General features: G+C 38.7%; 3 protein-coding genes across 3 annotated transcripts; all 3 read right to left on the minus strand.

Moving 5' to 3' along the window:
* Positions 1–3000: 3000 nt before the first annotated feature.
* On the minus strand, positions 3001–4071 carry LOC131687094 (uncharacterized). The gene has a single exon (XM_058971132.1). It carries the CDS (start codon positions 4069–4071, stop codon positions 3001–3003), a length of 1071 nt encoding a protein of 356 aa, XP_058827115.1.
* A 429-nt stretch (positions 4072–4500) lies between these two features.
* On the minus strand, positions 4501–9288 carry LOC131687095 (uncharacterized). The gene has a single exon (XM_058971133.1). It carries the CDS (start codon positions 9286–9288, stop codon positions 4501–4503), a length of 4788 nt encoding a protein of 1595 aa, XP_058827116.1.
* Positions 9289–11960: 2672 nt separating this feature from the next.
* On the minus strand, positions 11961–18269 carry LOC131691303 (outer dynein arm-docking complex subunit 4). Its single transcript, XM_058977587.1, has 6 exons — positions 17261–18269; positions 13365–13456; positions 13126–13286; positions 12955–13044; positions 12744–12897; positions 11961–12682 (listed from the first exon to the last, which is right to left on the minus strand). The coding sequence occupies exons 1-6, from the start codon at positions 17542–17544 to the stop codon at positions 12309–12311; spliced, it is 1155 nt and encodes a 384-aa protein (XP_058833570.1). The 5' UTR covers positions 17545–18269; the 3' UTR covers positions 11961–12308.
* Positions 18270–26393: the final 8124 nt, after the last annotated feature.

Below are 26393 nucleotides of genomic sequence, written 5' to 3' on the forward strand. Positions count from 1 at the left end.
ACAAGATTTGCTAATCAAGCAAAAAGGAGTTAGATCCGACGAGAAAGGGCTTAATAAGTATTCTTTCAAGTAAGACTTTGTATGATTGAATTACAGACAGATTATCGAGCGGAAAACTACCGACAATTAATAAGGAAAGCCAACACATTTTTGACCACTAGAGAAAGTCACGTTTATTGCTTACGTCGAAAAAGATATATTTGCAAGTTTACTTGCTTTTCTTTTATATGAAATATACTATATACTGGTGGAAAGTAATAAACAAAGACGGCAAAAGTAAATGGGATTGTTTTCAACCAGGAAACTGCATTAGTGTTCGTGAGACCGGTCGTCACCCAAATAACCACATGCATTATAATGAAGCATTATTTTAACATCGATAATGTTCATTTGCTCTAAAACTACTTTCTTAAAGCAGTGCTACCATAACACAACATCCCAAATGTTTCAAGACATTGCCTCTTATGAGCAATGTAACAGGCATTATACACACCTTTAGAGCAACGGTTTAGTGTTTGATTGCATTGCATTTACAAATGCTTTGACGCTCTACTACGCTACACTTGAAAAGCATATAATGCTTGAACTAAATGTTACGAAGCATTAAAATAATTTGACGTTCATGAAGAAAATGTTCTAATCAAAAAATATCAACCTGAAACAACATGGAGAGTAGAGTGGCAAACGGACAATTTTCTACGAATGGGGCAAAAATATCGGAGCAATGTAGCACCTATAGCTTTTAACCAATCCTATTTCCGTGGAGTAATACATGAAATTAAACAACACGAGTATGCATCCCTATAATTTCCAACTCAGATGAAGCATATCATAGAGAAACCACTAAATGCTCATTATTTCATCTGCACAATTTGATGTCAATAGTAACCATGTTTGGAATCTCTACTAAAAACTAATCTCTGCTTCGTTTGTTGATGTTTATATTTCGCGATCCGAGAGCCACACGATAAATACTAATCTACTCAAAAAATGACAAATGTTTGCACCTCTCCTTCTATACCGACGTGTCATTGCATTAACAAAGGCTATATAATGTAAAACGTTATTCATATATTGCAAATATCATTCCGTCGGCAGCTATCCTCCACAGATAAGAGTGCTAACGGCCTACCTCGTATGAAGCTGATGTCAGATGATCATGGTTAGGATCCCCTAAAATTAATTTAAAAAATCTGAAGGAATTGAAATTTTGTGGTGATGTTAATGTTGTATCTGACGAATAAGAATAAGATAAGTGGAAAAAAGGAAAACGTTCATTTTTCCATTTTAATTATTTTCATTTTGACATTATATCAGCTTTATGTTGTGTTATATAACATCGATCTGTCAAAACGAAACAAACATTATTGTAGCATCTAGTAATGCTTTTAGCAGACTAAAGCTTTATAAGAGCGTTGTTAATGTAAAATAAATGCTTTCTTTGACAGTTCTTACATCAGTCGCTTAATCGCCCTTTTCCACTTTATAAAAGCATTGGTGTTGCATTTACAGCAATGAAGCATTTTATCGCATTCTACGAACGACTGACTGTTAAGACTGTTAACTTTGCATCATTTGAAGCGTCGTGGTTACTTGGGCAAGAACTCAATACCTTTTGAAAAAAAAAACTTTCAGTGAGTGTTTCATTAATTGGCATAAACTTGAATGTGACATTTCTCTACAGCATTAAATTTGCACATTTTGGGCTATTTCATTTTAATTTGAACTGTGTCGAAATATATTTTGGACACACTCAATTTGACAACATAAACTTTGAAAACGATGAAGTTAATTCAACTGAACCGAGATACTCTCTCGTTTTAATTACAATAAACTTAATTTGGACAATTTTTTTATTTCGGTTATACCGGTTTTAACCACAGGGTCATTCGTCTATTTTCGGGTCAGAGAAATCTCTTTGGAAAAATCTCTAACACTAAGTGCGGGGTTGGAAATCGAACCCAGGTGAGCTGCGTACAAGTCAATCGATTTTACCAACTACGCTGTGCCCGCCCCTAGTTTGGACAATTTTCAAGTATGGTCACGAAGCGTGGATGTTGAGGTAGGCAGATAGGAGAGCATTCGGAGTCTTCGAGCGTAAGGTGCTGCGGACAATACTCGGCGGGATATGCGAAAATGTAGTGTGGCGCAGACGCCTGAATCATGAGTTGTACCAAGTATACAAAACTGCAGATATTGTTAAACAGATAAAATAGGGCAGACTGCAATGGGCTAATCATGTAGTACAAATGTCGGAAGAAAGAATTGCCAAAAAAAATATTCAGCAGGGAGCCAGGAAACTTTATGGGAGGCCACGAACATGTTAGCTAAACGCAGCGGAAGAGGACCTGATATCCCTGAATGCGCGGTGGAACTGGAAGGACGCCGCCCAAGACCGACAAAAATGCGCCCGGCATTGGCAAGATGACGCTGTAGCCGACAAGGTACAAGGTATTTTATTTGATATTGACATGATTTGTCAACTATAAGATTTTCACTAAGAGATCAGTTACAAGATTTCCCATAATTGACCAAGTCCCCATGGTGTTTAAAACATTAATGTTGGTCGTACTTATTTCGGCGTCTTTTCAGCGAAAACACACAGTGAATGTCCCGTGTGAATGTAGCTAAAAGCTAAACGTATATTTTAATTATGTTTCTCATTAGATAGTTTGTATCACTTACATTATAAGTAACCTCAAAATAAGCACATGTACGTTCCAACAATAAGTTTAGATTTAAGAAATATAAATATATATAGCTGCAAATATATGAACTTTATAGTTATAAGTTAGGTATAAGTTTTAGTTGTACTCACTGCAGTGATTAATAAATTCAATATAAATTCAATATGCAATTTTAGATTAATTAATTTTAATTAACTGCCTCGTTCTACTGACTGCGATGATAAAGATTTTCCTACTTCGATCGTGCTTGACAGATCGTAAGCCTATCTCTTGCCCGTCTATCATTACCCACACCACTCCACGAATGTGTCAGCTAGATTGACCGAGGGATTTCGCTAGGACCGGCAAGATAAGCCGTAACATCCTCCGACCCGTAAAACTGGTCCTGGGTTTGTGATCCAGTTTTACCTTCTTGTACGTCCAAAAGTGCTAGCTTCGTGGCCGGTCTTAGCACAGTACCCGTCGAAGTCTGGATTACGGCTCGACGTACTCGTCCATCCCGTCCAAGCCGGGTTTCCAGCACACGACCCCTAATCCAACCGTTACGAACCGGTTCCTCAACGATCACCACCAGATCACCGGACTGCAATGACCTTGTATCCTTCAGCCACTTTGTGCGCCTGGTAATCATAGGCAAGTACTCTTTAACCCATCTACGCCAAAAGAGGTCAACCAAGTGACGGCATAGATTCCAATCACTCCTACCAACGGATTTCAGTTCACTCAAAGTTCTCGCAGGTTGCACAACACCGTTGGAACTCGCCAAGAGAAAGTGGTTGGGCGTCAAAGCTTCCTGAGTACCGGCTTCCAAAGGGACGAATGTTAAAGGCCTCGAATTGACGATTCCTTCTGCCTCAACTAATAACGTGGCGAATGTTTCTTCATCCGGGCATCTGGAAGTACTCATCGCGAAAAAGGCAGCCTTCACCGATCGAACAAGTCTTTCCCACGCTCCTCCCATGTGTGGGGACGATGGTGGGTTAAACAGCCATTTAGTTTTGGCATTAGTGAACGTTTCTGCAAGCTCGCCATTGATGGATTTTAGCTCACTCTTCAACTCGTTACTCGCACCTACGAAGTTGGTCCCATTATCGCTATAAAATTCGACTGGCGATCCCCGTCGCGCCACGAAACGCCGAATAGCCATCTTGCAGGACATCGTTGAAAGCGAATGCACCACCTCGAGATGAACGGCGCGAATCGATAAGCAGGTGAATAAGGCCACCCACCGCTTAACTCTGGTACGACCAACGCGAACCTGCATAGAACCAAAATAGTCCAGTCCAACGAATGAAAAGGGACGATTAAAGGCTCCTAACCTCGCCGGTGGCAATGGGCCCATCCGTGGAGTAGTGGGAGTTGCTTTGTACACTTTGCAGTACATGCAGCTTTTTATTACCTGTTTTGTTACTACACGCAGGCGTGAAATGTGAAAGCGCTGCTTAATTTCATTCACTACAGTTTCCGTATTGCAGTGTAGATATTTTTGATGATAGGGTGATGAGCCTATTTTCACCATACTAAGCAAGGTGCTTCACTAATTCGGTAATCTCTTGCCTTACAATCAATGGAATACGTAAAAATTGACATCAACCGCTTTGCTTCGTTGTTAAGAACCAATATAATAGCATAAATGCGTTGAAAACAGTAAAATTCTCGTGTTTGAGCACAATGAAAACTCGAATCGAGTGCCCCTATTGTTGCGCTACCATTTGACCCAATGCGCTGAACAAAGATGGCAGACACTGCTCTAACCAACGGCTTCAAATGGGTAAAGTGATAATGGAAACATGGCGCAAATAGGCTCATCACCCTACCATGCGACGATGAGTATTGTAACTCGGTGATCACGCGGCAATATGATTGGGTATTTCATGTCATAGGATGCAAATGCTGCTTCGGATAATCGGCTTTCCATGCGCAGTACACCTTGCTCGTCGAAGAAAGGGGAGAGTGACTTTAATTTACTGTTACTCTCGAATTCTCGGGGAGAGCCAGCCAGTTTCGATTCTTTCAGCGACGTTAACACAGCTACCTCCCTAGAATAGGCTTCCCCTTGAATTTGACGGAAAATAAACATTTCAGCAGCTGCAAGTTCCTTTTGCGACAACATCGTCTTATTATGTGACATTGCCTCATGCTCACCTCGCAGATTTCCAACGTAGCGATATATATAGCCAACTGAACGCACTAATTTTGTCCACTGCGAAAACCTGTCCCACATAATGAATTTCGCTGGATCTTGATGATGAACAACATACACACGCCGCTCCTCTAAGGTATCCGCCACGACGTTGGGCTGTGTCGGCCATGCGTTCTGAGAATCGAAGAGAAATTTGGGTCCTTGGCACCATCGACCTTCGGGCATCAAGTTCGGCCCTAAACCCCATTTTGTCGCCTCGTCCGCCACGTTCTGTTTGCTAGCAATCCATCGCCATTCTGTCGGGTTCGTTAGGTTGAGGATTTCTCCTACCCGAACGGATACAAATTGACGGTAGATTCGTTGATCCGATATAATCCACGATAGCACTGTACGGGAATCTGTCCAGATGAACCTCTGACAAATAGACAGCGAACAGGAGGAACTAATAGTTTGTAGCAAACGAGCGCCAATCACAGCCGCCTGCAGCTCTAATTTGGGAATCGTCAGTATTTTGAGAGGTGCTACCTTTGATTTTCCAGCTACGAGTGCACATTGAATTTGTCCCGATACGACGGCTCTGAAATAGGCGACACAAGCGTAGGCTGACTCACTCGCGTCTACAAACACGTGCAGCTGGAGAGACTCGATCTCAGTTGATGCTTTACCCGGAAAATAACAGCGTGGAATCCGTGTTTGATCCAGTCTGGAGAGTAGCTCGGTCCATTTGTGCCATCTAGCAGTCAATGCTTCCGGAATCGGGTCATCCCATCCGGTTTTGCTTCGCCATATGTCCTGAATGAGGATCTTGCCGTGTACGATAAGATGGGACAGTAAGCCAAGAGGATCAAATATTCTCATGACCGTTCGTAACACCTCTCTTTTCGTTGGGCGACCGGGCGGTAGAGCTATCGCCGCGGTGTACGTGAAAATATCTTCCTTCGGAAGCCACTGCATGCCTAAAATCCGTTCTATCCCGGTGCTACTCTCGACAACTATGTTCTTCTCATTGGCGGGCTCGGTTTCTCCGACCCGTTTCAGGACCTCTTCGCTATTTGACAACCAGGAGTGAATTTTGAAGCCAGCGCAGGAATGGATGTACTTGACTTCTTCCGCTCTCTTGACAGCCTCCGAAACACTGTCAACGCTGTCGAGATAGTCATCCACGTAATGTTTGCGCTCAATTGCTTCTGCAGCCCGTGGATATTTGTCCGCATGTTCTCGAGCGTTGGCGTTTTTCACATACTGGGCCGAGCAGGGTGAACTGGTCGACCCAAACGTTGCAACATCCATGAGAAAAACTTGGGGAGGTTCCGAGGGGTCATTTCTCCATAGGATTCGTTGAGCATGCCTGTCTTCTTTTTTCATCGCAATCTGATGGAACATTTCCTGTATATCGGCGCATATGGCCACCTTGCGTTCCCGAAAACCGCTGAGTACAGCCGGGAGAGACACGAGAAGGTCCGGGCCTTTCAATAGAAAACTGTTCAGAGAAATGCCATCGACAGTAGCAGCCGCATCGCAAAATATCCGAATTTTTCCCGGTTTCTTTGGATTAACAGTCACTCCCAACGGAAGATACCAGATCCTGCGCGGATCTGCGTCGTCCAACTCCTCTGATGTAGCTAGATGGATATAGCCCTTCCGCTGATATTCTGAGATCTGCCTGATCACGCTGTCTCCTATCACCGGATCTGCCTTCATTCGTCGTTCTAGACATTGCAGTCTCTTAAAGGCCATCCCAAAACTATCCGGAAGTTCAATGTGGTCATATTTCCACAACAGACCGGTCTCATACCGCGTACCTATTCGCTTCGTTGTGTTCTGCAGGATGCTGAGAGCCCGTTGATTATCTTTAGAATCTGGAGCCTCCTGTAGCGATATTCCCAATGATTCAACCGAGAAGTACTGCTTAACTAGCTCGTGCAATTTCGATGTGTCCTCCGAGCACTCGCACATGTGTAGACTATAATTGTTCATCGCACTCCGTTTGGTCGACCCGTGTACCGACCATCCTAGTCGTGTCTTGGTCGCAATTGGGTCACCCAGTTTGCCCTCTCGCGTTTTGAGTGGTACAGCTAAGTGAGCGTTGTCGATTCCAATCAGAATTCGTGGTGTAACGTTGACATAATCCTCGATTGGCAGCCCTTGCAAATGTGGATATTGTATTGCCAGCTCACTGTACTGGAGCGACTGGATTGGCAAATCGAGATTTTGAACCGTTCGTGCGTTTGAGATAGTGTAGAGTCGAGATACTTGAGAACCGGATATGGTAATGTCTATTCTCTTCGAGTCCTCTTCTATGCGTTTCACGTTCGCTGTCCACGTTAAACACAAAGCATCGCTTTCTCCTTTCGCACCGAGCTGTTCCGCGATACTGTTCTCTACAAGCGTTATCGAGGAGCCATCGTCCAGAAAAGCGAACGTCTTCAAAATTCGATTCTTTCCACGTAGAGTTACCGGAACAATGCGGAAGAGCGACGAACGTCCTTCTTGATGATGATTATTCACCTTGGCATTCCCGTTCGCCGGGTTTAGTTCGTTCTTCTTCGTTATGAAGTGCAGCAAGGGGTGGTGCCTATACTCACAGTCATTGATTCCGCATCGCGATTTCGTCTTACACGGACGTCTGCCATGAGCAAACAAACAACACCGGCATAGAGAATGTGATACAGAAACCTTCCATCGATCATCCACTTCCATTTTTTGGAAAACTTCACATTCCTTTACTCTATGGCCGGGATTGCGGCACACTGGACATTGCTTTCCTGTTGCTACCTCTGACTCATCCTTTATCGGCTCGTTTTTCTTCTGGGGCTCTCCAGTATGCGCTAAGACAAGGTTTTTCTTCTCTGCTCTTTCTTGTTTGGAGAATGAAACGACCTGTTTTGAATCCACGTATAGTGTGACCTCCGAAGCAGCTGACACAATGGTCGTCATGTACTGCGCGAATATCCGAAGATCGGCAACCAAAAACTGTCTTTTATACATAGCCCAGTCCAGTTTTAAATGAGCCGGAAGCTTCTCCACGAGCTCATACAGTAATGTTGGGTTGTTCAGGTGAGCGTCCTGGTTACCAGCCACAAGGTGGTCGCAAAGATTTTGCACTGCCATGCCAAAGGAAATTAGCGTGTCTAATTTTTCCGGTTTGGGTGACGGAATATCCCTCAACTTCTTGAGCAGCGTATGAATAAGAAGCTCGGGTCGCCCGTATAGCACTTGCAGGGTAGCTATAACTTGCGGAACTGATGCCGGCAGGAGCAGTCTGCTGCGTACAGCTTCCAATGCGTGTCCTCGTAATGATCGCTGTAAACGTATCAAATTTTCAGCATCTGTGTATCCACACGCTTGGGTGGAAGTGGCATATGAGCTAATAAAGAGTGGCCAATCCTCCGGATTGCCAGAAAACACCGGTAGTTCTTTCGGCATAACCTGCCGAGCAGCCAGTTGCTGCGGTGCTGTACCCCACCCTTGAGGCAACGGTTGATTATAATGCGTATGCTGAGACGGGAAAGCAAATGAGGGACCCGGTTGTTGCATTGGTATCTGAAAACCTGCATGCTGACCAGCATCCTTGGCCATATAGGGATCAGAATGTGGCATAAACGAGTGAAAGTTTTCGGCAAACGATCTTGGCACCAGATGTGGGTTTAAAGTGGCTTGCACTCCAGGGTACCTATACTGATCATATGGGCGACCGGGCACATTTCCAGCTGGTCTTAATCGTGGTTCATCATTCCTGGCAATATCATCATTGTGCAATCCACTTCCCTGTGAGCATTTGGTCCGAGGTGGTTCAAGTGGAATCATCGACGATCGGTTAATAATACCACCCATTGGATTCTTCTGTTGGATTGGAACATTTTGATCTACATAACCTCTCTCAGCAGCTGTCGTAGTCATAGCTGGGCGGGGTGCTGTTTCTGGGTTGACAGTGACCATAGTCGAGCTGGCCTCTCCACCTAGATGTCGTTCCCATCTCCACTCGTTGACTTTACTGATGCTGCTCTGTTGGGACTTGTTGCTCCGCTGATCGTCGTTCTCGCCATCCGCTTCAAGATCCAGTACCCGATACATCTCGTCACTGAACCGTTTATCCAGCTCGAGTTTCTTCCTCTCGATCTCGCCTTCTTTTTGCAGCCTCTCTTGTTCGTGCCGTCGTTGCTGGTCACGTTGCTCTAACTCAATTTGCCGTTCCATAAGAGCTTTCTGTTCTGCCAGCCGTCGCAGATTCATCCGAGTCCTGGAAGTGGACGTGGTTGATGACCCGATGACACTATGTAAAACTTCCGAGCAAATTTTGCAGACGAAATCCTTTTCGCTAATGCTATCGTTCACGCTAGCACACTGATAATGCCACCATGAATTGCATTTGTCGCAGGCAACCATCCGACTATCATCCACTTGCTCACAGCCTTTGCAGCTGTAGCTCACTGACGTAGCTTCTAAATCCGATGGCATGATATTATAATCTTTTAGTTTGTTGGTCGTACTTATTTCGGCGTCTTTTCAGCGAAAACACACAGTGAATGTCCCGTGTGAATGTAGCTAAAAGCTAAACGTATATTTTAATTATGTTTCTCATTAGATAGTTTGTATCACTTACATTATAAGTAACCTCAAAATAAGCACATGTACGTTCCAACAATAAGTTTAGATTTAAGAAATATAAATATATATAGCTGCAAATATATGAACTTTATAGTTATAAGTTAGGTATAAGTTTTAGTTGTACTCACTGCAGTGATTAATAAATTCAATATAAATTCAATATGCAATTTTAGATTAATTAATTTTAATTAACTGCCTCGTTCTACTGACTGCGATGATAAAGATTTTCCTACTTCGATCGTGCTTGACAGATCGTAAGCCTATCTCTTGCCCGTCTGTCATTACCCACACCACTCCACGAATGTGTCAGCTAGACTGACCGAGGGATTTCGCTAGGACCGGCAAGATAAGCCGTAACAATTAACATCTCAATGTAATGGTCAGATCACAAGCAACCAAAAGTTCGTATAAGGAAGCTGCATAAGCTTCTCGTTTTAAGTAGTTTTGCAATACGATTTATGCTCTAATAGCGGCTTAAGCAGCTTTCAAGTTCCAATAACGCTTAAGCAGCTTGAAAGCAGGGATGTTATGCACCTCAGAGCGAATAAAGAGAAGAATAACAAACGCTCTTTGCACTTTTCATGAGAACCACCGCTCTTCTCTTTCACAATAAACCTCTTCACTCCGATGCGTGTTGCTCCCACACGTGTATTCTACTCCATGGCTGCACGCCACAAAGAGTAGAAATAAAGAGGCTCTTTAGTGTGCATCTTGGTCCCACGCGCACGTAGGTAGAGAAGGCAACCAAAAAACATTTTTAAAACGTTCTTCCGATCAAACTTTATCTGAATTGTAGTTTGATTCGCCTTCCTATCTGCTTTCCAGTGAGGGGAGGCACAAAAAAGTGGCTCTTCAAGGTGACTCTTTGAACGAAATTGTGCAGCCCTTGGTGCACAGATCTTACTCTATTTGGTTTTCAAGTTTCTCTTTGTGCGGACGTTCTGCACATCGCAGTGTTTTTGTGCTGCTCTATTTTTAATCGGTGTATTTCGCTCTTTGTGGTTCAATGTGTGAGCAAATAACAAGTGTGCTTGAAAGTTCGCTAAGAACTTTATGTGAACTTTAGAGTGTGCTTTTTAAGTATTATCCGAACTTCAATTTATTCACTGGATGAAAACCGGTTTTCGCTGAAAACCAGTTTTCGGGTTGCTGGTGGCCAATTTGCCGAAAACCGGTTTTCGACGAAAACCCGTTTTCATCCAAGTGAAGAAATTAGCCGTAAATGTCCATTTTGTCAAACCTATTATACCAAACGTCCAATATACCATATGGGGTACACCTACTCATCGGAATTTTCGGATAAAATGTGGTTTAGGTGAGGAATATTTCAATTTTATTTATTTTTTATTCAAATGATAGTTGTCCTGAAATGGACGGTTTTTGTTGACGTTGTCGTCGGCGTTGATGGGGAGATGGGTTAGCTTCGATTCTCGTTGGATGCTTCCCAAGCAACCAAAAGTTCGTATAAGGGAGCTGCTTAAGCTTCTCGTTTTAAGTAATTTTGCAATATGTTTTATGTTCTAATAGCGGTTTAAGCAGCTTTCAAGTTCCATTAAAGCTTAAGCAGCTGGAAAGTTTGCTAAGAACTTTACTGGCCATAAAGGCATAAGAGTCCCGTCAGGAAAATCACGTTCCGTAGAAAACAACGATTGAAAGTACAAAACATCTTCCAATTAATTAAGAAAATGTGACTAACATAGTCGAAATAAAACAGGAAAAAAGAAAAAGGAACTGATGGGAATCCATCGGCAGCGGTGGGTAGCCACTGTAGACACAGCCATTGCCTTACACAATGTAGCAAACCCGCTACGACTGTAAGCACAGTGACAATAGTCTAATAAAAATCTATCCCGGCATTCGAAAGGCAAACAGAGATGAACAGCAGCAATCATCATTGATTGATGCTAATCGTCGACAGGTTTTCAGTGGTGATCTTGAGTGGCTTAATTTTTGTCGGTTGTCACGGTAAAGATGGACTTGTCTGTCTGTACCAGGACACATGCCTGTTGAACTCGGGTGATTCGTAGTTATGCTGTCTAAGCTCGACCCTCATTAGCAGAAGACAAAAATTAAGCCCGTATGATATTAAGCCTGTTCTAATGATCCTGCCACTTCTAGTTTTCCGATCTGTTTACTTCACATCCTTGCTCTCACTTGAGTACTATGGCTCTAATTTTCATAACTTTCCCTACCCGGTAATCTCTAGCTAATTGAATGTCGTTAAAATGTAAAAAAAGCAAATTTTAATACTACAATGCTGAACATATTTTCGACAAAATGGCCTGACCCATCAAACCATTCTATTAAGTATAATGGAAGTTATAAACGTTCAAAAACTGACGCGGCTGCAACAGCCAATTTTTTGAAACGGGACCCCTATGTGGAAAGCTTAAATGTATTCAACATTAAAATATATCCAATTTAGATGTCTATGAATTTTCTCTAAATGAAACATACAAATAATTATTGTTAATGTATCTAGTAAATTATTTGATTTATTTAACATTTCTAAATACATTCCAAAGAGTTTACATTAGTTTTTAATTAATATCATCTGAATCGTAAGGATTTTCTAATGAAAAGGTAATGAGTCAATTATTACACAACACAGCGTAAGCTAGTAAATGAACTTTCTCTTAATTATCCTCGTTGTCAGAGATGTGCGGAGGAAAAAACAGAAAAATTGGGAACCATTGTTAAAAGCTAACAGTGCTACCAAATAATGGCGGGTTTGTATCGGTTGGCTCTAAAATTTTACAGTTTCTCTGGCTCCATATGGCATCTTCGCATATCTCTCCCTAGAGGATGACTACTTTCTCTTGGTACTAGAAACATCTTTACTAAATTATACCTGAAATAATCATCGAATTTCACCATCTCGGCAAGCCGCCGTTGTTGCTATCCATTTTCTTTGCATTCAAACTAGTGCATGGTTTCTGTTGGCGCCAAAATTCCTGTCTATTGTTAAGAAAATTAATCGCGTCTTTCGCCAACTCTGAAACACCCTCAGTGTTAGTGTCAGCCTTCTTAAGGTCTGGATGTTTGAGAAGATTTTCCAAGTACTCCTTATCAACGTAAAGATCACCCAGCAGTCTGCGAGCAGCTCTCTTATCCATTTCTTCTCTCGATAGAGGAACCTTCTTTGTAGTTTTCGGTTTATCCACTTTGGTTGGTTTTTTCGGTGGTAAATTTTTGGTGTTACTACCAATAGTGTTTTCTATTGCTTCCTGTGTTTTTTGAACTCCTACGAAATTGATTCAATTAAAAATACATAAGTTGGACAAAAATGTTTCAGAACAACTTACCCAACCTGAAGCTAGCCAGCTCAGGTCGTAATCTTAACCCACGATGGAAGAACATTAAGCTGTGCTCAAATTGGCCCAAATAGTATAAAGCTTCCGCTTTCTGGTAAATGGCTCTTATGTTGGTTTTATCCAATAGAAGTGCGGTTTCGGCATCCTGAAGAGAATTATTATCTAATATTAATAATATTGAGCTAATTGTGTTAAGGACTACTTGTAGGGCTTTGGCAGGTTCACCCAGCTGAAGGTAGCATTTACTTCTAGCTACCAGCGCGCTTTGGTCATTGTTGTTCATATCCAAAGCCTGTGTATGATAAATAAAATATGTTATTTCATTGTTAAAACTTGATATTCTAAAACTAAAAGGATAAACAAGTAATGGTGCCTTGGATAGAAAATGGACGGCGTTGTCCAGGTTCCGATTTTTTATCTCACGCATTCCAAGTGCCAGAATTGCGCCCGGGTCTGCTTGCTCAGGCAGTTGCAACGCATCGTGTCTCTCCGCACGGCGCTTGTTGAGAAGGTTTTGCTTTATGTCATAGCTCCCTGTATTGAGAGTACATTGAATGTTAAGTGTGATTAGAAATTTTCTTCATGAATGTTGTATTTCCGTTTTTTGTTTACCAATGCTAACTGCGGCTGCACGATCTTTGTCCGTGTACACCTCGTCGAAGTACCGACGTTTTTTCATGTCGATAGGTTCGTTGAACAAGTTTCTAAAAAAGTAAAATTGTCGGATGTATTTGTTACCTTAATGGCATAAGAACCTGTACAGGCTTTCGATTTGGAGATGCTCATTATTGTAATACTTCTGGTTATAATCTCAGAGGACAGAGGACGTAGGACGACTTTTTTTTTATTGAATGGATGGTGTAAACAACTATTGTCAAAATGTGGACTGTAGACATATTACGAACAACACGGAGTTGACTGCCATTATGGCACGCAGAAAGTGAGACATGTACCTAAAAATGAAATCAATACATCCAACCTTTCAAAATAAAAATTAAAGGGTTGTGTACAGGACACGACCACAGTGACATTAAAAATGTAGCTTTTTTCAAGAGCGTGCAAATGAATTTTATCTATCACACATATCGACTCACGTTCTTGCTCACTCGTCTACTTTCATATGTTACAATTTGCTATGTACCCTCCCCATTAAAACATAATTGATTGAAGGTCATTTAACGGTTATCTATTATTACAATTAATCAAGTATCTCACTAGGTGATTGGCATTATTTGGCTGATCCATCTAGTAAAAATAGGCTGGTCTGTCCAGAAAATATATTCAAAAGAAAAGTTCCATATTGAGAACTGTGATGAGGAAGCACATGCAGAATCTCCATGAAATATGAAATTTCAATTTCCATTTAAATTTTCAATAATGTACTAATAAACTTAAGTAAACAATTTTAAGGTTAAGTATTTCTTGATCGATTAGTGGTTGAACAAATGAAATTATTTGATAAATTACATTGTTATACAACGTTCGCACTACCAGTTAAAACGGGTTTTTATGCTATCTTGGTGACATTTTTCTTGTTGCTGATTATTATAACGTGTTATAACTCTGTAGTGTAAACATTGTATTATTAAACCAATGCTACAGCGTTTTATGTTACATAGGTGTTTTATGTGGTAATAGGACTGACATAATTATATCTTCAGTACAGCGGTTTGTTTCATAATTTAAAACAGATTTATTTTAAAATTTAAATTGGTATAGGTACCTAACCGTTCTATTTGTTGTATACTTTGAAACGCGATTAGAACTGTGTTTCAAATACATAGGGCAGGACAGATACTCTGACTGCATAAACTGGGAAAACAATTTTAAGTCCAGTTATGCTTAAGACATGGCTTGAATTTTAATCGAAAAGGAACACCCGCTTAAACTGCTGCTGGGACGGTAAGTTCTGTTTTAAAATTTTTCGTTTTGTACAGTACGAAACAAAAGTGTTTGAAATTAGAAAATAAAAAGTTCTGCTGGGAATGTGATTGTTTCCGATTCAATTACAGGTTTTTTTACGTGGGGGATACAGGCCGCGCAAAATGAAAACCGCGTAAATTTCAAAATCCGTGTAAAAAAATACCGCGCAAAAAACCGCGTAAAAAACCTGAGTGTACTCTCCTATATAAAATACTACGCTGCTGAACAGTGCAATAACTACAGAAGCACGTTGTCAGATGCCTTACTGATAAAAAACATATAACCGAAATATGAAACATATGAAAGATAGGCTCTTTACCCTACGCAGCTACAAAGCGCCGTAAACATGGATTAACAAGTTATAACGCACACGCATGCATAAAAATAAATATTTTTTTCAACGCAACACTCTCAAGCAGCACACATAAGTCGCATCCTGCCGTATTGAATTAAATCCAAACCACCCCACCCACCCACTTTGCAAATCATTCTGTGACACCGTGCTGGTACCCGAAAAATCCGCACACGGCCACCGTTGCTGAAAATGCATAGCGTCTACCGCTTAGTGTAGCGTTCAGACGCTGCAGCCATGATCTTACCCGTTCGACATAAGAACAAAAACTGATTCAAACGTGTACGCGTCACCTCTATTTATAAACTAACCGTAGGGTGATGAGCTTATTCGCGCCATGTTTCTATTATCACCCGACCCATTTGAAGCCGTTGGTTAGAGCAGTGTCTGCCATCTTTGTTCAACGCATTGAGTCAAATGGTAGCGCAATAATAGGGGCACTCGATTCGAGTTTTCATTGTGCTCAAACACGAGAATTTTACTGTTTTCAACGCATTTGTGTTATTACATTGGTTCTTAACAACGAAGCTAAGCGGTTAATGTCAATTTCTACGCATTCCATTGATCGTAAGGCAAGAAATTACCGAATTAGTGAGGCACCTTGCTTAGTATGGTGAAAATAGGCTCATCACCCTATATGGTTTAGTCACTTAGGTACGAGTGTGTGCAAATGCCAACGTTGCCGAAAATCGATAGCGCTTATTGCATCGCCCGGAGACGATGTTGCTCATATGGGATATTAGCAACAACTGATTTAAACGGACATGCGTCGCTTCTATTTGTGACTTTTCGTGTTTGATTGAGTTGCTAAGGTGCCCTCTAATGACGGCTGTGTCTGAGAAATATGCCTCACGAATGGTAATTTTCCCGTTTTTCGTGAACTTTTTAATTTTACCAATTTCCAAAAGTCTACTTGTATTGGGGAGATATTAAATTATTACCAATATTTAAGTTAGGTGTTTCTGAATCGGTTGGTGTATGAATGATTAAAATCCATCTAGTAATATCGGAGTTATAAGCGTGCAAAAATTACATAGTTTCGTTACATGGGAGATAGTTTAGATTTTAGAATGACACCTAGCCCCAGATAGTGGAGTAAGACATTTTTAATGTCAAAAGTCGGTCTGTATGTTGGTTAGCATATATATTATTCCAGTGCCAAATTGACTCAGAAGAATGTATAAAATACTTTTGAAATACTTTGATTGTCTAACCGTTAAAACACTATGTGGGCTTCTCCTTATATTTTGGGAATGGAGAACCTTGATATCAAAACGTCAAATTGGACATTTTTTGCGTGAAATTTGACATATTTACCATAAACGTACTCAGTCCGTTAGGCTGAAAGAATAATCTCAAAACAAAAAATTAAATCGCACAGAAAAGAAAAGAAGGAACCCATTTTTGATACTATATAAAATTATATTTATGTCAAGATATATACCTATATGTAGCAACCAACGTCAGGGTTGCCACATTCACTATTTTTTGTGTAATATCACAGATCTATTTAACAATTTTTGGTCACAAATTCTTTTTCACAGATGAATGATTCTTAACAATTTAATGAAAATTGCACAGATTTTTGGAAATATTTCGATTTTCGAGTCTTTGGCAATTTCACAAAGTTTTCCACTGATTTGGGCATCACAGATGGTAAAGAGAATTTTCTGAGTGAAACACAGATTTCAATGTGGTTTCCTTGACCTACCTACCAATACATGCCAATAGCAAATAGTAAAAAAACTGGGTCGCAAAAAATGGAAATATTGCTTCGTCGACGATTTCAAAGCATGGGTTATTTAAATTGCATGCATGTTTTATATTTGAGACGACAGATATAGATTAAGTTCGTCTGTTACGCAAACATTTGTTTCTTGACCGCATCTACTATTTACGGACAAATTGTCCTAGTCGTTGCCGACCTTTGTAATACCAATCAATTATAGTAGCACAATAGTCAAATTTATTCAACCGGTTGAAACGATTTTTGAGAATCTGTTTGATTTGTTTAGATGTCTGACAGATAACATGCGCCATAGATAATTCAACACAATTGTACATTCAAATTTAGGTTACTTTGTATTCTCAAGGTTATAGTGCACATATCTGTAGTATTGATTTTTCCGGAACACATGCGGATAATTAGTGTAGTTAATTTTCAAAATAAAAATAAACATTTGTCAACCTGAATTTCTAGAACATCCCCAAAGAACCTGCATATTTTTTTTACCTGTACTTTCGGGGACCATTTTTATCGCTAAATTCCGACATATGGTCAGAGTATTGTCGTACTAGATGTTGTTCACCTTTCGGGTGGCTCATCCGGTGAGGCTCGGCATTTCCAGATGCACCTAAACCACCACCACCACCACCACTGCCACTACCACCACCTCCCGAGACGAGATTTTGCATATGCTGACCATCGCCGCCCCCTTCAGAGTGGAGTCCCACGCGAACGAAGCTCTGCAGCAGTTCATCGTCGCCACCAAGAATGCCAACAGCCGTTTTACTCATTTCCACGTGATACGAATTGTTTCTGTTGGATTGATCACTTGAGAGCCTCGATGCGTCGCTCTGGTGACACACTTTTCGATTAATAACTATCACAAAGGACAAAACTACTTAACGAGGAATGCGTTGTGACAATGCTAACTTCCACACTACCCAAAGGACTTTGAAGGTACGATGGAATGTTTAGACGAGAGCGAGTGAGAAAGGGTAAAAATGTATCTTATTGACTTCCCGTTCCGACACCAACCCAGAGCTGTTGGAACGGTACACCTTTGGTGATACAGAGTCATGGAAACAAACACTTGATAATCGATTTGTCATAAAAGGAACCATTCCGAGAAAATGCATACATACTATCACTGAAAAAAGGGTAGCGCGAACATTCCATTGAGGAGATGTAGTAAGTGTATAAAGACTATGAATGTGTTTTATCGCATGTACGAAACCTCTTTTTCGACTGAAAATAGAAGCGAGTGATGCATTTGAAACATGCAAACACTCAGCATGGACCTGACGCAAAGTTTCGTCCAAATCCTTCCCTATTTAATGACTGCCTGAAAATGTTCACACTTCGGCCATCCAGTCGGTAAGCAGTTCCACCGGCCGCCATCAACAAGTGTCACTTATTGGTATAGCCATGTAAAATAATAAGGTAAAGTGTTACGGGCACCATGGACAACGCCGTTTTGTTATTTATAATCCGAAGACTCGTAGAATTAGATAGGAACTGTGATGCTTCAATGTAGAACATACCTGATCATATAGACCTAGAGCTTTGTTGAAGTTTCGAGCCTGAAATATGCACGAGAAAATATTCCGTGAAGTTTATCCCTTTTTCGTTATAAATAAAGCTTTCAAAGCTTCATGCGGAGCTTTTACCTTCATATATTTGAGTGCTTCATCGCGTAGTTTTTTGCCCGCCACTTCAATTTCATCAACCAAGGGCTTGGCGCTTTTGGGACGTTTTTTAGTCGGTTTATTCATTGTTTTCTTTTGCTTCCGCTGAAAAAAGAATAAAAAGTTTAATAAAATCGAATTTTTTGGAATACCTATGGTTGAAATAAATCTCGGGAAATTTGTCATACGCCATAGCTTATTCTTGTTATTCAATTTTACTAAGATGTATGTCGAGAATTCTGCTTGAATGTTGTGGAATTCGGACAGATTAATACACATGGTACGTTAATACAACATCATATCATATCAATCAACATTAATTAAAACCTGACAACATGGAATAGTAGCTGCACAAATGTCTTCCGAATTGAACGTCACACTGAAAATATAAATTCGTGAATATAATGAAGTTGATCGTGCAATGCACGAGTTCATTCGTCGTCGTGAACTGAGGAAATGGCCGCTTGATGAACGAAAGTTTTCGTAAAATTTACATATTTAGTGTACATTGCATGAATCTTATCGTTGCTAACGAAATTATTTTTCGTAAATGAAATAAAATATATCGTTATTTTAATAAATATTTGCACAGTCGTCATTCGCTGGTTGGTTACTTTTTAACTGGGCCGCTTTTTAGTTGGACCTCCACTAGTTAGACAATTGTTCAATTACAAACCATTTGAATGCCAAAATCTAATGCCAAGTTTATTTTGACAATCAATCTGACAATAATTAGATATGTGTACTGTTGCATTTACACTACTGACGTCTTTTTTGGAGAGTTTTTGACATCTGCCAGTCGGTTGAATTAGCGAATCAAATTCTTTAGTTGGATAGAGGCTGTGACCCAACCAGCGAATCACAACTGTAGAGCTATATTACGAACATTTACGCTGGTCGCACGAATTCAATTTAGTTTATCTTAGAAAAGTTATCATATTAAATACTTTATTCTTCCTGGTTTTTGCAAACGCTTTCCAAATACTTTTAATATATTGGTGACAGTTGATTTTGCAACATTCGACAATTTCATCACCTTGGTATGCGAGTAGTGCTGATTTTCGCGAAACATCAAGTATCGCACAGTTTTACGATGCTATTTTCACAACTGAAGAGAAAATGTGAAAATCAAAGAGTAGGTAAAAACGCTTTTAATCCACCTAACAGTGTGACGATAGATTTCTTATAACTGTTATCGCTTTCTTCTGGTATTATATCGATTGAGAACATTTAGAAGTTGATGCTTCGTGATGTTTTTGATAACACATACTACATAGGATAGTGGCAGGACTCAGAGAATCGCTCAAATTAGCATAGGACAATATCAGTGCAAGAAATCTCAAAGGTTAAACCAATTTAATGGAAAAGCGTAAAAATGGCCCATATAATTTGTATTACTAAACGAATTCTTGCTAATGCTCCGTTTATAACATATATAAATTCTTCAATCAATGCATTGTGTAGGGAAAACTGAATTTTCCTAAAAAGGTTATGTAGTGCTGAGTTAAAAAATTCGAAAAACAAACTTTCGAATGGATTTGAAGTTGATACTCAATAGCGTTTATTTCCAACGCGGCTGAGAACTAAGCACTGAAATTTCAGCTCTTGATATCTCGCTACCTCTGAAGTGCATGCGTGCATAATTCAAACTTTACTTCGATATCGACTTTTTCTAAAAATCTTTGATCTGAATTACTATCCCTTGTCCTAATGCCAAAAAAACAAATAAAAAACTCTCGCAACCCGTTAGGAAAAATCATTATGATTACAGCAATTTTCTTTTTCACGAAACTTTTCGATAACCTGAAAATTTATAAATTTTCTCTATCTGCAACATATAAACCTTTAAGTATACCAATTAATGCAGGATACCCTTTTAACATAAACTATCGCACGAATGGGAATAGGTTCGCTGAATTTTGGAAGAAATCGATAAAATAACCCCTTGAAAACTACCCAAAAATTGGTGTAGTTCGATGCAATATCCTCAGAAAATTGTGTATTTTAGGCTGACAAAATAGGGACATTGACTAAATCGCGACATTTTTTTCCTTCTTCATAATAAACTGAAGCTGTTAAAATATTCTTCGCTTCCCTTGATGTAGTCTAATAACTATTTCTGATTTTTTGATATAGTCTTATTGCGCAAAAATTTAAAAAAATGATTTTTTATAACATTTTTTATGCATATTTACTAGGGTGGCACGAGGATATATGAAAAAATTGAATACCGCAGAACCAAGTAGGAAAAATTCGTAATTCTTCAAAGAACTCCTACGCTAAATTTGAATCATATCTGTTGGAGCATGTTTTAGCACAAATGATTCTAAATTTGTATGGAGTTTACTACTAAAAAATAATACATTTTCATTAAATTGATAAATATGCCGCCTAGTGCCCCTGAAAAATATATTGTATGCTACATTATATAGATTCAGTCAAGTAGAACAATTTCTTCTAAAGACAGTTCATAGCTATTGTGGGGAATAAAGCCTGGATGTACATAAAGCAAAACGCATTACGTGTTGGCGTAGTTTTATATTTAATAAGAAGCTTGGTGAATATGGGCATTTCATTTCCCTTCTGTATGTGCATTTGCCCTCGTATTGCATATTCTATACGACTTTGAAACGAGCAAAAACTAATACGAGCACTAATACCGCCAAATGTATCGCCGCTTGCTTTATACCTACGAGTGTATGTATGCGTTAAAAAATCACATCAAGCGAACGGGTACGAAAAGGTCCACAGCGTGCTTCGAGAAAGTAACATCCGAGTTCACAATCTACCTTTCGCTCACCTTCCTACCTGTGAGTGCATGTATGCGTATAATAATCGCGGTAGATTGAGCGAGAGCAATATTCTGTGAGTGCAAGAATCCGAAACTAGCATCGGGATAATAGCTTACCCATGTATGCGTGTGAGACTGTCCGATATGTGTGGATTAGCGAAAGAATTTCAGCGTCGTTCTTCATTCACCCGATCAAGTTTACCGCGTATGGACGGCTCAATGGAGAGCGCTCATTAGCCTGGCAAAATTCACGACAGCTATGACTACTGGTTCACGAGTAATTGCAAAATTAAACTTTCGTTGCCCTTAAAGCTATGAAAATACAGTGCAGTCTCTGGCTACCCGGTGCACAGTGATCCCAAAGAGCAAAAAAGGGGTTTTCTAGATTTCGTCAAAACGGTTGACTTTAGCAATATGGTGTCTTTGAGAAAGTTTCTTGGAGTAGAACTCCCCTTCTTTCTGTCTTATCAGATTAATGATTAATCCCTCTAATAGTGAGTTACGGAATTTATTTTCTCCAATAATTCAGATAGACAAATACTTACTTTAGCAAAGTTGTAGAGAAACTCATTACAAACATTTTACCCGAAGACTTCAACTCTCTATCTTTTAAGGTTTTTGAGATATGGGACATTATTTGTAAAAGGCCCCTTAAAAACAGTTTTTTCATCATAAGTTTTCTTCTAGATTTTTTCCATTATATAAATGTTCTAGAACATTGTTTGGACTATTAAACTGCACTACTCTGCCGAAGACGGAAACTTGCTATCGCTAGTATGTGTGGAGATATTCACGTTTTTTGATTGAAATTAGCTCTTTTTCCAATGCCGATAACTTTTAAACGGGCAAAAACGGGCAAACCACTTTGTAAACAAATTAAAGTGCAAGAAAAGCACAACAAATGCTGGAAAAATCAGATCTCCCCAAGGCGGCCCTCTATGGAAATACTAGAGCCTAAGTTTGTCCATACTAGAGCTGTTCCGGCATTAAATACATCACCATATATTACTGTTAGTTTTTTTATTTCGATTATAGAGGTTTTAACCTTAAGGTCATTCGCCTCTTCGGGTTAGAAAAAACCTTCAATCAAGTGAACCTTGACGTATTTGTTGTGGTCTCCAGTTATAACGTTGAAGTAAAGCGATGTAATATAGTTCAGATAGTATCATCCGAAACATGTGATCTAAAGGACTTGTGATCGAATTGTAACAATTATTTTAATTTTATTTTTTGTACAATAATATACGTTGAGCAAATTAACATTTAAACGAGACTGAAGCGGAAAAAATCCCGTTATTTTGAAGCTCAACTGATTTTCACCACATTCCTGTGGAGCTGGAACTGGAACTGCTATAGAGTGTCCCGTGAACTAAAGGTAGGTTAATTGAGTATGCCGGACAATATCTGTCACTATACGCCAGCAAGAGTATCTTCGGCCATGAAGCACGATTTGATTTTAACCAAAACTTTTGAACGACTCATCTAGGGATTAAGAATGGAGTAGCATCGTGAATATAACGTTAGAACGTAACTTTGCTAAAAAAAATAATACCTCAGAAATAACGGTTAAGATCTCCCTTATTACTTTATTTTAAACTAACAATTCTACATAATAATGTTCCCGCTTTACAGGCAGCAAAAAATTAATATTAAAAATAAGAACAGAACTCAAGTCCTTCAGATTGTCTATTTATGACGCTCGCATCTGAGCTATAAAACTGTCTATGTTGATAGCTGCCTAATTCGGTTTATGGCTAGCATGTCATGGTTAACTTGATTGAAGTATCAGCCAGAGTATCCAGATAAATTCAATTTTCACCAACGATGTAGACACTTAAGCATTGTGTAAAGAATAACTTTTGAACCAGAAGTCGTAGTCTATTATCCTCTTCGGGGAAGTTGTACACGGTACTCGTATCTACCGAAATTAGCAAGGCATATATTTTTAGAATACATTGCAACGTGTCTACGAAATATTAAATAATGTGGATCGTTTATCCATGTTAAATCACATACAAATTTTAAACCATTTGTGCAACCTATCAAATCAACATTTTGCATGGTTGAATGAGGCCGTATAGCGAGTAGTTTTAGATCGGTTCAACTGAATTCTAAAATTTGTGCTACCCTAATATTTACATCTTTAAGGTAAGGAATACATAGTCAAGAAAGGATTTACACAAATACAGCCTTGTTTGTCTGCTAGAACCCATCAAAGATATTTTCATATGAGGCTGATAAAATTGGTGGTTGATCAAATCGGGTCTTCAATGTATTATAATAGATAGGCAGTATTCGAAGAAGTTTCTTGTGGACTTGTATGAAAAATTGTAACAGAGTTATTGTCTTTAGCGACTTTCATTTAAAACAACTTTATTGTAGGCATTAATACTACGTATATGGAGTTATCGAGCTATAAAATGATATTTACGAAGTGTTCCTTAATCTAGTTTTTTTTCTAAAATAACTTTCTATTGTGAGCATCACAAACTCAAGCTTTGGATAAAATGTAAATTTTATCGTTTATAAACAAATAGTGTCAACCCGTCGCGCGTTGCTGCGACTTTCAACGAAATAGGAGTAAAACACAATTTGTTTCGAAGCGCCATCTGGCGGGCAGATAATCCTGAACCAATAGCACACAAACACGCTCCATAACAAATGTCTACTACGAATACATTTTTGTGGCAATCGGTTAAGTCGTCTATAAATCATATACATACAAACAATGACTTATATATATATATATATATATATATATATATATATATATATATATATATATATATATATATATATATATATATATATATATATATATATATATATATATATATATATATATATATATATATATATATATATATATATATATATATATATATATATATATATATATATATATATATATATATATATATATATATATATATATATATATATATATATATATATATAGATAGATAGAAGGGATTTATCATAAACAGTAAAATCATAATAATTCAATTTAAAATTAAATAGAAATAGTCTAAAATGTGTTAATACCTTGAACAAATGGAGCCTTCATGTCTTCAACAAAGTGGTTTGTTGCACTCCCTAAAATTTTGCTGAAGACAGTAAGTCTGGAACTAAATTTGTTTAAAGAGAAAATTCGCCACTTCTTGGAGGATATAACGCCAAAATTATTTTATCAAATGATGTGCTGTTTAACGTTTGTAAAATTCATCGAAGATACTAAACCTGCGAAAATGGCGGAACGGAAAACGCCATTTTTCATTAATCCCCCTACTTTTGGAAGGTGGTTTTCTCGTTATTAATTCTATACCGTTTTCGTCTCAACTCGACGCATTCCCAAAATAAAAACATTTTCAGCAAATGTTGGAAGTTATGCAATTTTTCTTGAGCAGTTCTAAGTTTCATAGACCTTAAAGCAATTCCAGTTTCGCTTCCTATTCAAAAAATACCTTAATCCATATTACAGTACACCCCTTCAAAACTGAACTCAATATGATAGGAAATTATGATTATGATTATCATTGATTTCAGAGCTCTGGAATGAGTTGAGACCAATAGATCAGTTACAGATAAGGATCGCATTTCCACAATTTTTCAAAGGTCCTCATGATGTTTCAAACCATAGGTTATCAATGTACTGATCAGATAATTATCATAGTAATATTGAATTAAATCAGTCAGCATCAATATTTTTTTTACTTCAATCCAATTAATTTTTTTGGGTGAGTGGTGTGTTAAATCCCAAAGCCTCCTCTTGACTTCTCCGCTGCTTGTTATTTATTTCGCTTTTCATTTTACGAGATATGTTTCAGATCGACCCAATGGTTATAAGTCAGAAGGTTCGCGCAAATGAAAAATTTTGCACCGATAACTGATCAAGTTTCATCTAGACAACTTGGAATTGTTTAGTGGTTATTCTAGCGGTTGTAGATAAAAAAGTGAAATACGAAATTCGTTTTATCGAAATAATATTTGGCTCATTTAAATGGATTATTACTATATTGAACAAAAAATAGGCGACAAAGGGTAATCCACAAACAATAAGCCATAACTTTTGAAGTATTCGAAATAAGTATTTGGTGTCTTTAGTAAAGTTATTCGCAAAAGTAAGAGCTACAAATTTGCTGAATGCATTTTTTCAATACAATCACTTCCAAGAAAATTCATGAAAATATCTCACTCTTAGGGGGATTAATCAGTAAAATAAAAAAAACCAAAAGAAAGGGCATATTGTATGCTTTAAATTATCCGAAGATACTATCGACCTGAAATTATCCGTTTTGGCGTCTTTGGTCTTATTTCTAGGTATGGGAAATGATAAAGATTATTCGTCCGCATTTAATGTTAAATATCTCTTTTAATAATAGTCCGATTTCAACAATTCGTTAGTTCGTTCGAAAGGTATTCGTATAAGCTTTCTAAAAATATATAAATTGTTTAGTTATGTCGTCAATTTTGGCAGCAAATTAAAAAAAAAACATTCTTCAAACATTCATATCTTGGAAACTAAACATCAGAATCAAAAACCATTTAATAGTCTTCTGTTTGGATGATAGGCCTTTCATTTAAAATTAGTTTAGATAAGATCGGTTCAGCCATTGCTGAGAAACACGAATGAGAGTTTGGCCGTTACATTCACACACACAGACATTGTCCCAAATAGTCGAGCTGAGTCGATTGGTATATAAGACTCGGCCCTCCGGGTTTCGGAAAAAATCTTGAAATTTTGAGCGATTTCTATACATTTTCTTTTCTAAGAAATGTAAAAAATATATGTTTCAAAATGACATTTTGCAGTTTTTTAATGCATGCTGGGAAAAAATGCGTTAAGTTAAAGTTGACCAAGTTTTGGTCAATAGTAGATAGATTTAATTATTTTCGTATAGTAGATTTTTATTTATATTCCCGCTATCAACAATAGTTCGGTTAATATTAGATCAAATTCCTAGTATGAGCCACCTCAAATGCACTTTTCCAATAACAATTATTTTAATAAAAACCTTGCCCTGTGATTAACGTTCGCGAGCAAATATTCTACGCTGCCCCTAGCAGATCCAGCTTCATTCGCAGTTTGCACATCTAGTGACCCACTGTGACGCTTTCTCAATCCCATTCGCTTGGTATGTTATTCAAAGTTATGAGCGAGCTC

Source organism: Topomyia yanbarensis, chromosome 3, assembly GCF_030247195.1.
Source record: "Topomyia yanbarensis strain Yona2022 chromosome 3, ASM3024719v1, whole genome shotgun sequence".
NCBI lineage: Eukaryota > Metazoa > Arthropoda > Insecta > Diptera > Culicidae > Topomyia > Topomyia yanbarensis.

Excerpts from the sequence above, each read along its gene's own strand:
- LOC131687094 (XM_058971132.1), bottom strand. The coding sequence starts at position 4,071 with ATGTACTGCAAAGTGTACAAAGCAACTCCCACTACTCCACGGATGGGC.
- LOC131687095 (XM_058971133.1), bottom strand. The coding sequence starts at position 9,288 with ATGCCATCGGATTTAGAAGCTACGTCAGTGAGCTACAGCTGCAAAGGC.
- LOC131691303 (XM_058977587.1), bottom strand. The coding sequence starts at position 17,544 with ATGAGTAAAACGGCTGTTGGCATTCTTGGTGGCGACGATGAACTGCTG. Across the intron at positions 13,287-13,364 it reads TGCAGCCGCAGTTAGCATTG|GGAGCTATGACATAAAGCAA; the intron begins GTAAACAAAAAA and ends CTCTCAATACAG. Across the intron at positions 12,898-12,954 it reads AACCTGCCAAAGCCCTACAA|GATGCCGAAACCGCACTTCT; the intron begins GTAGTCCTTAAC and ends AATTCTCTTCAG.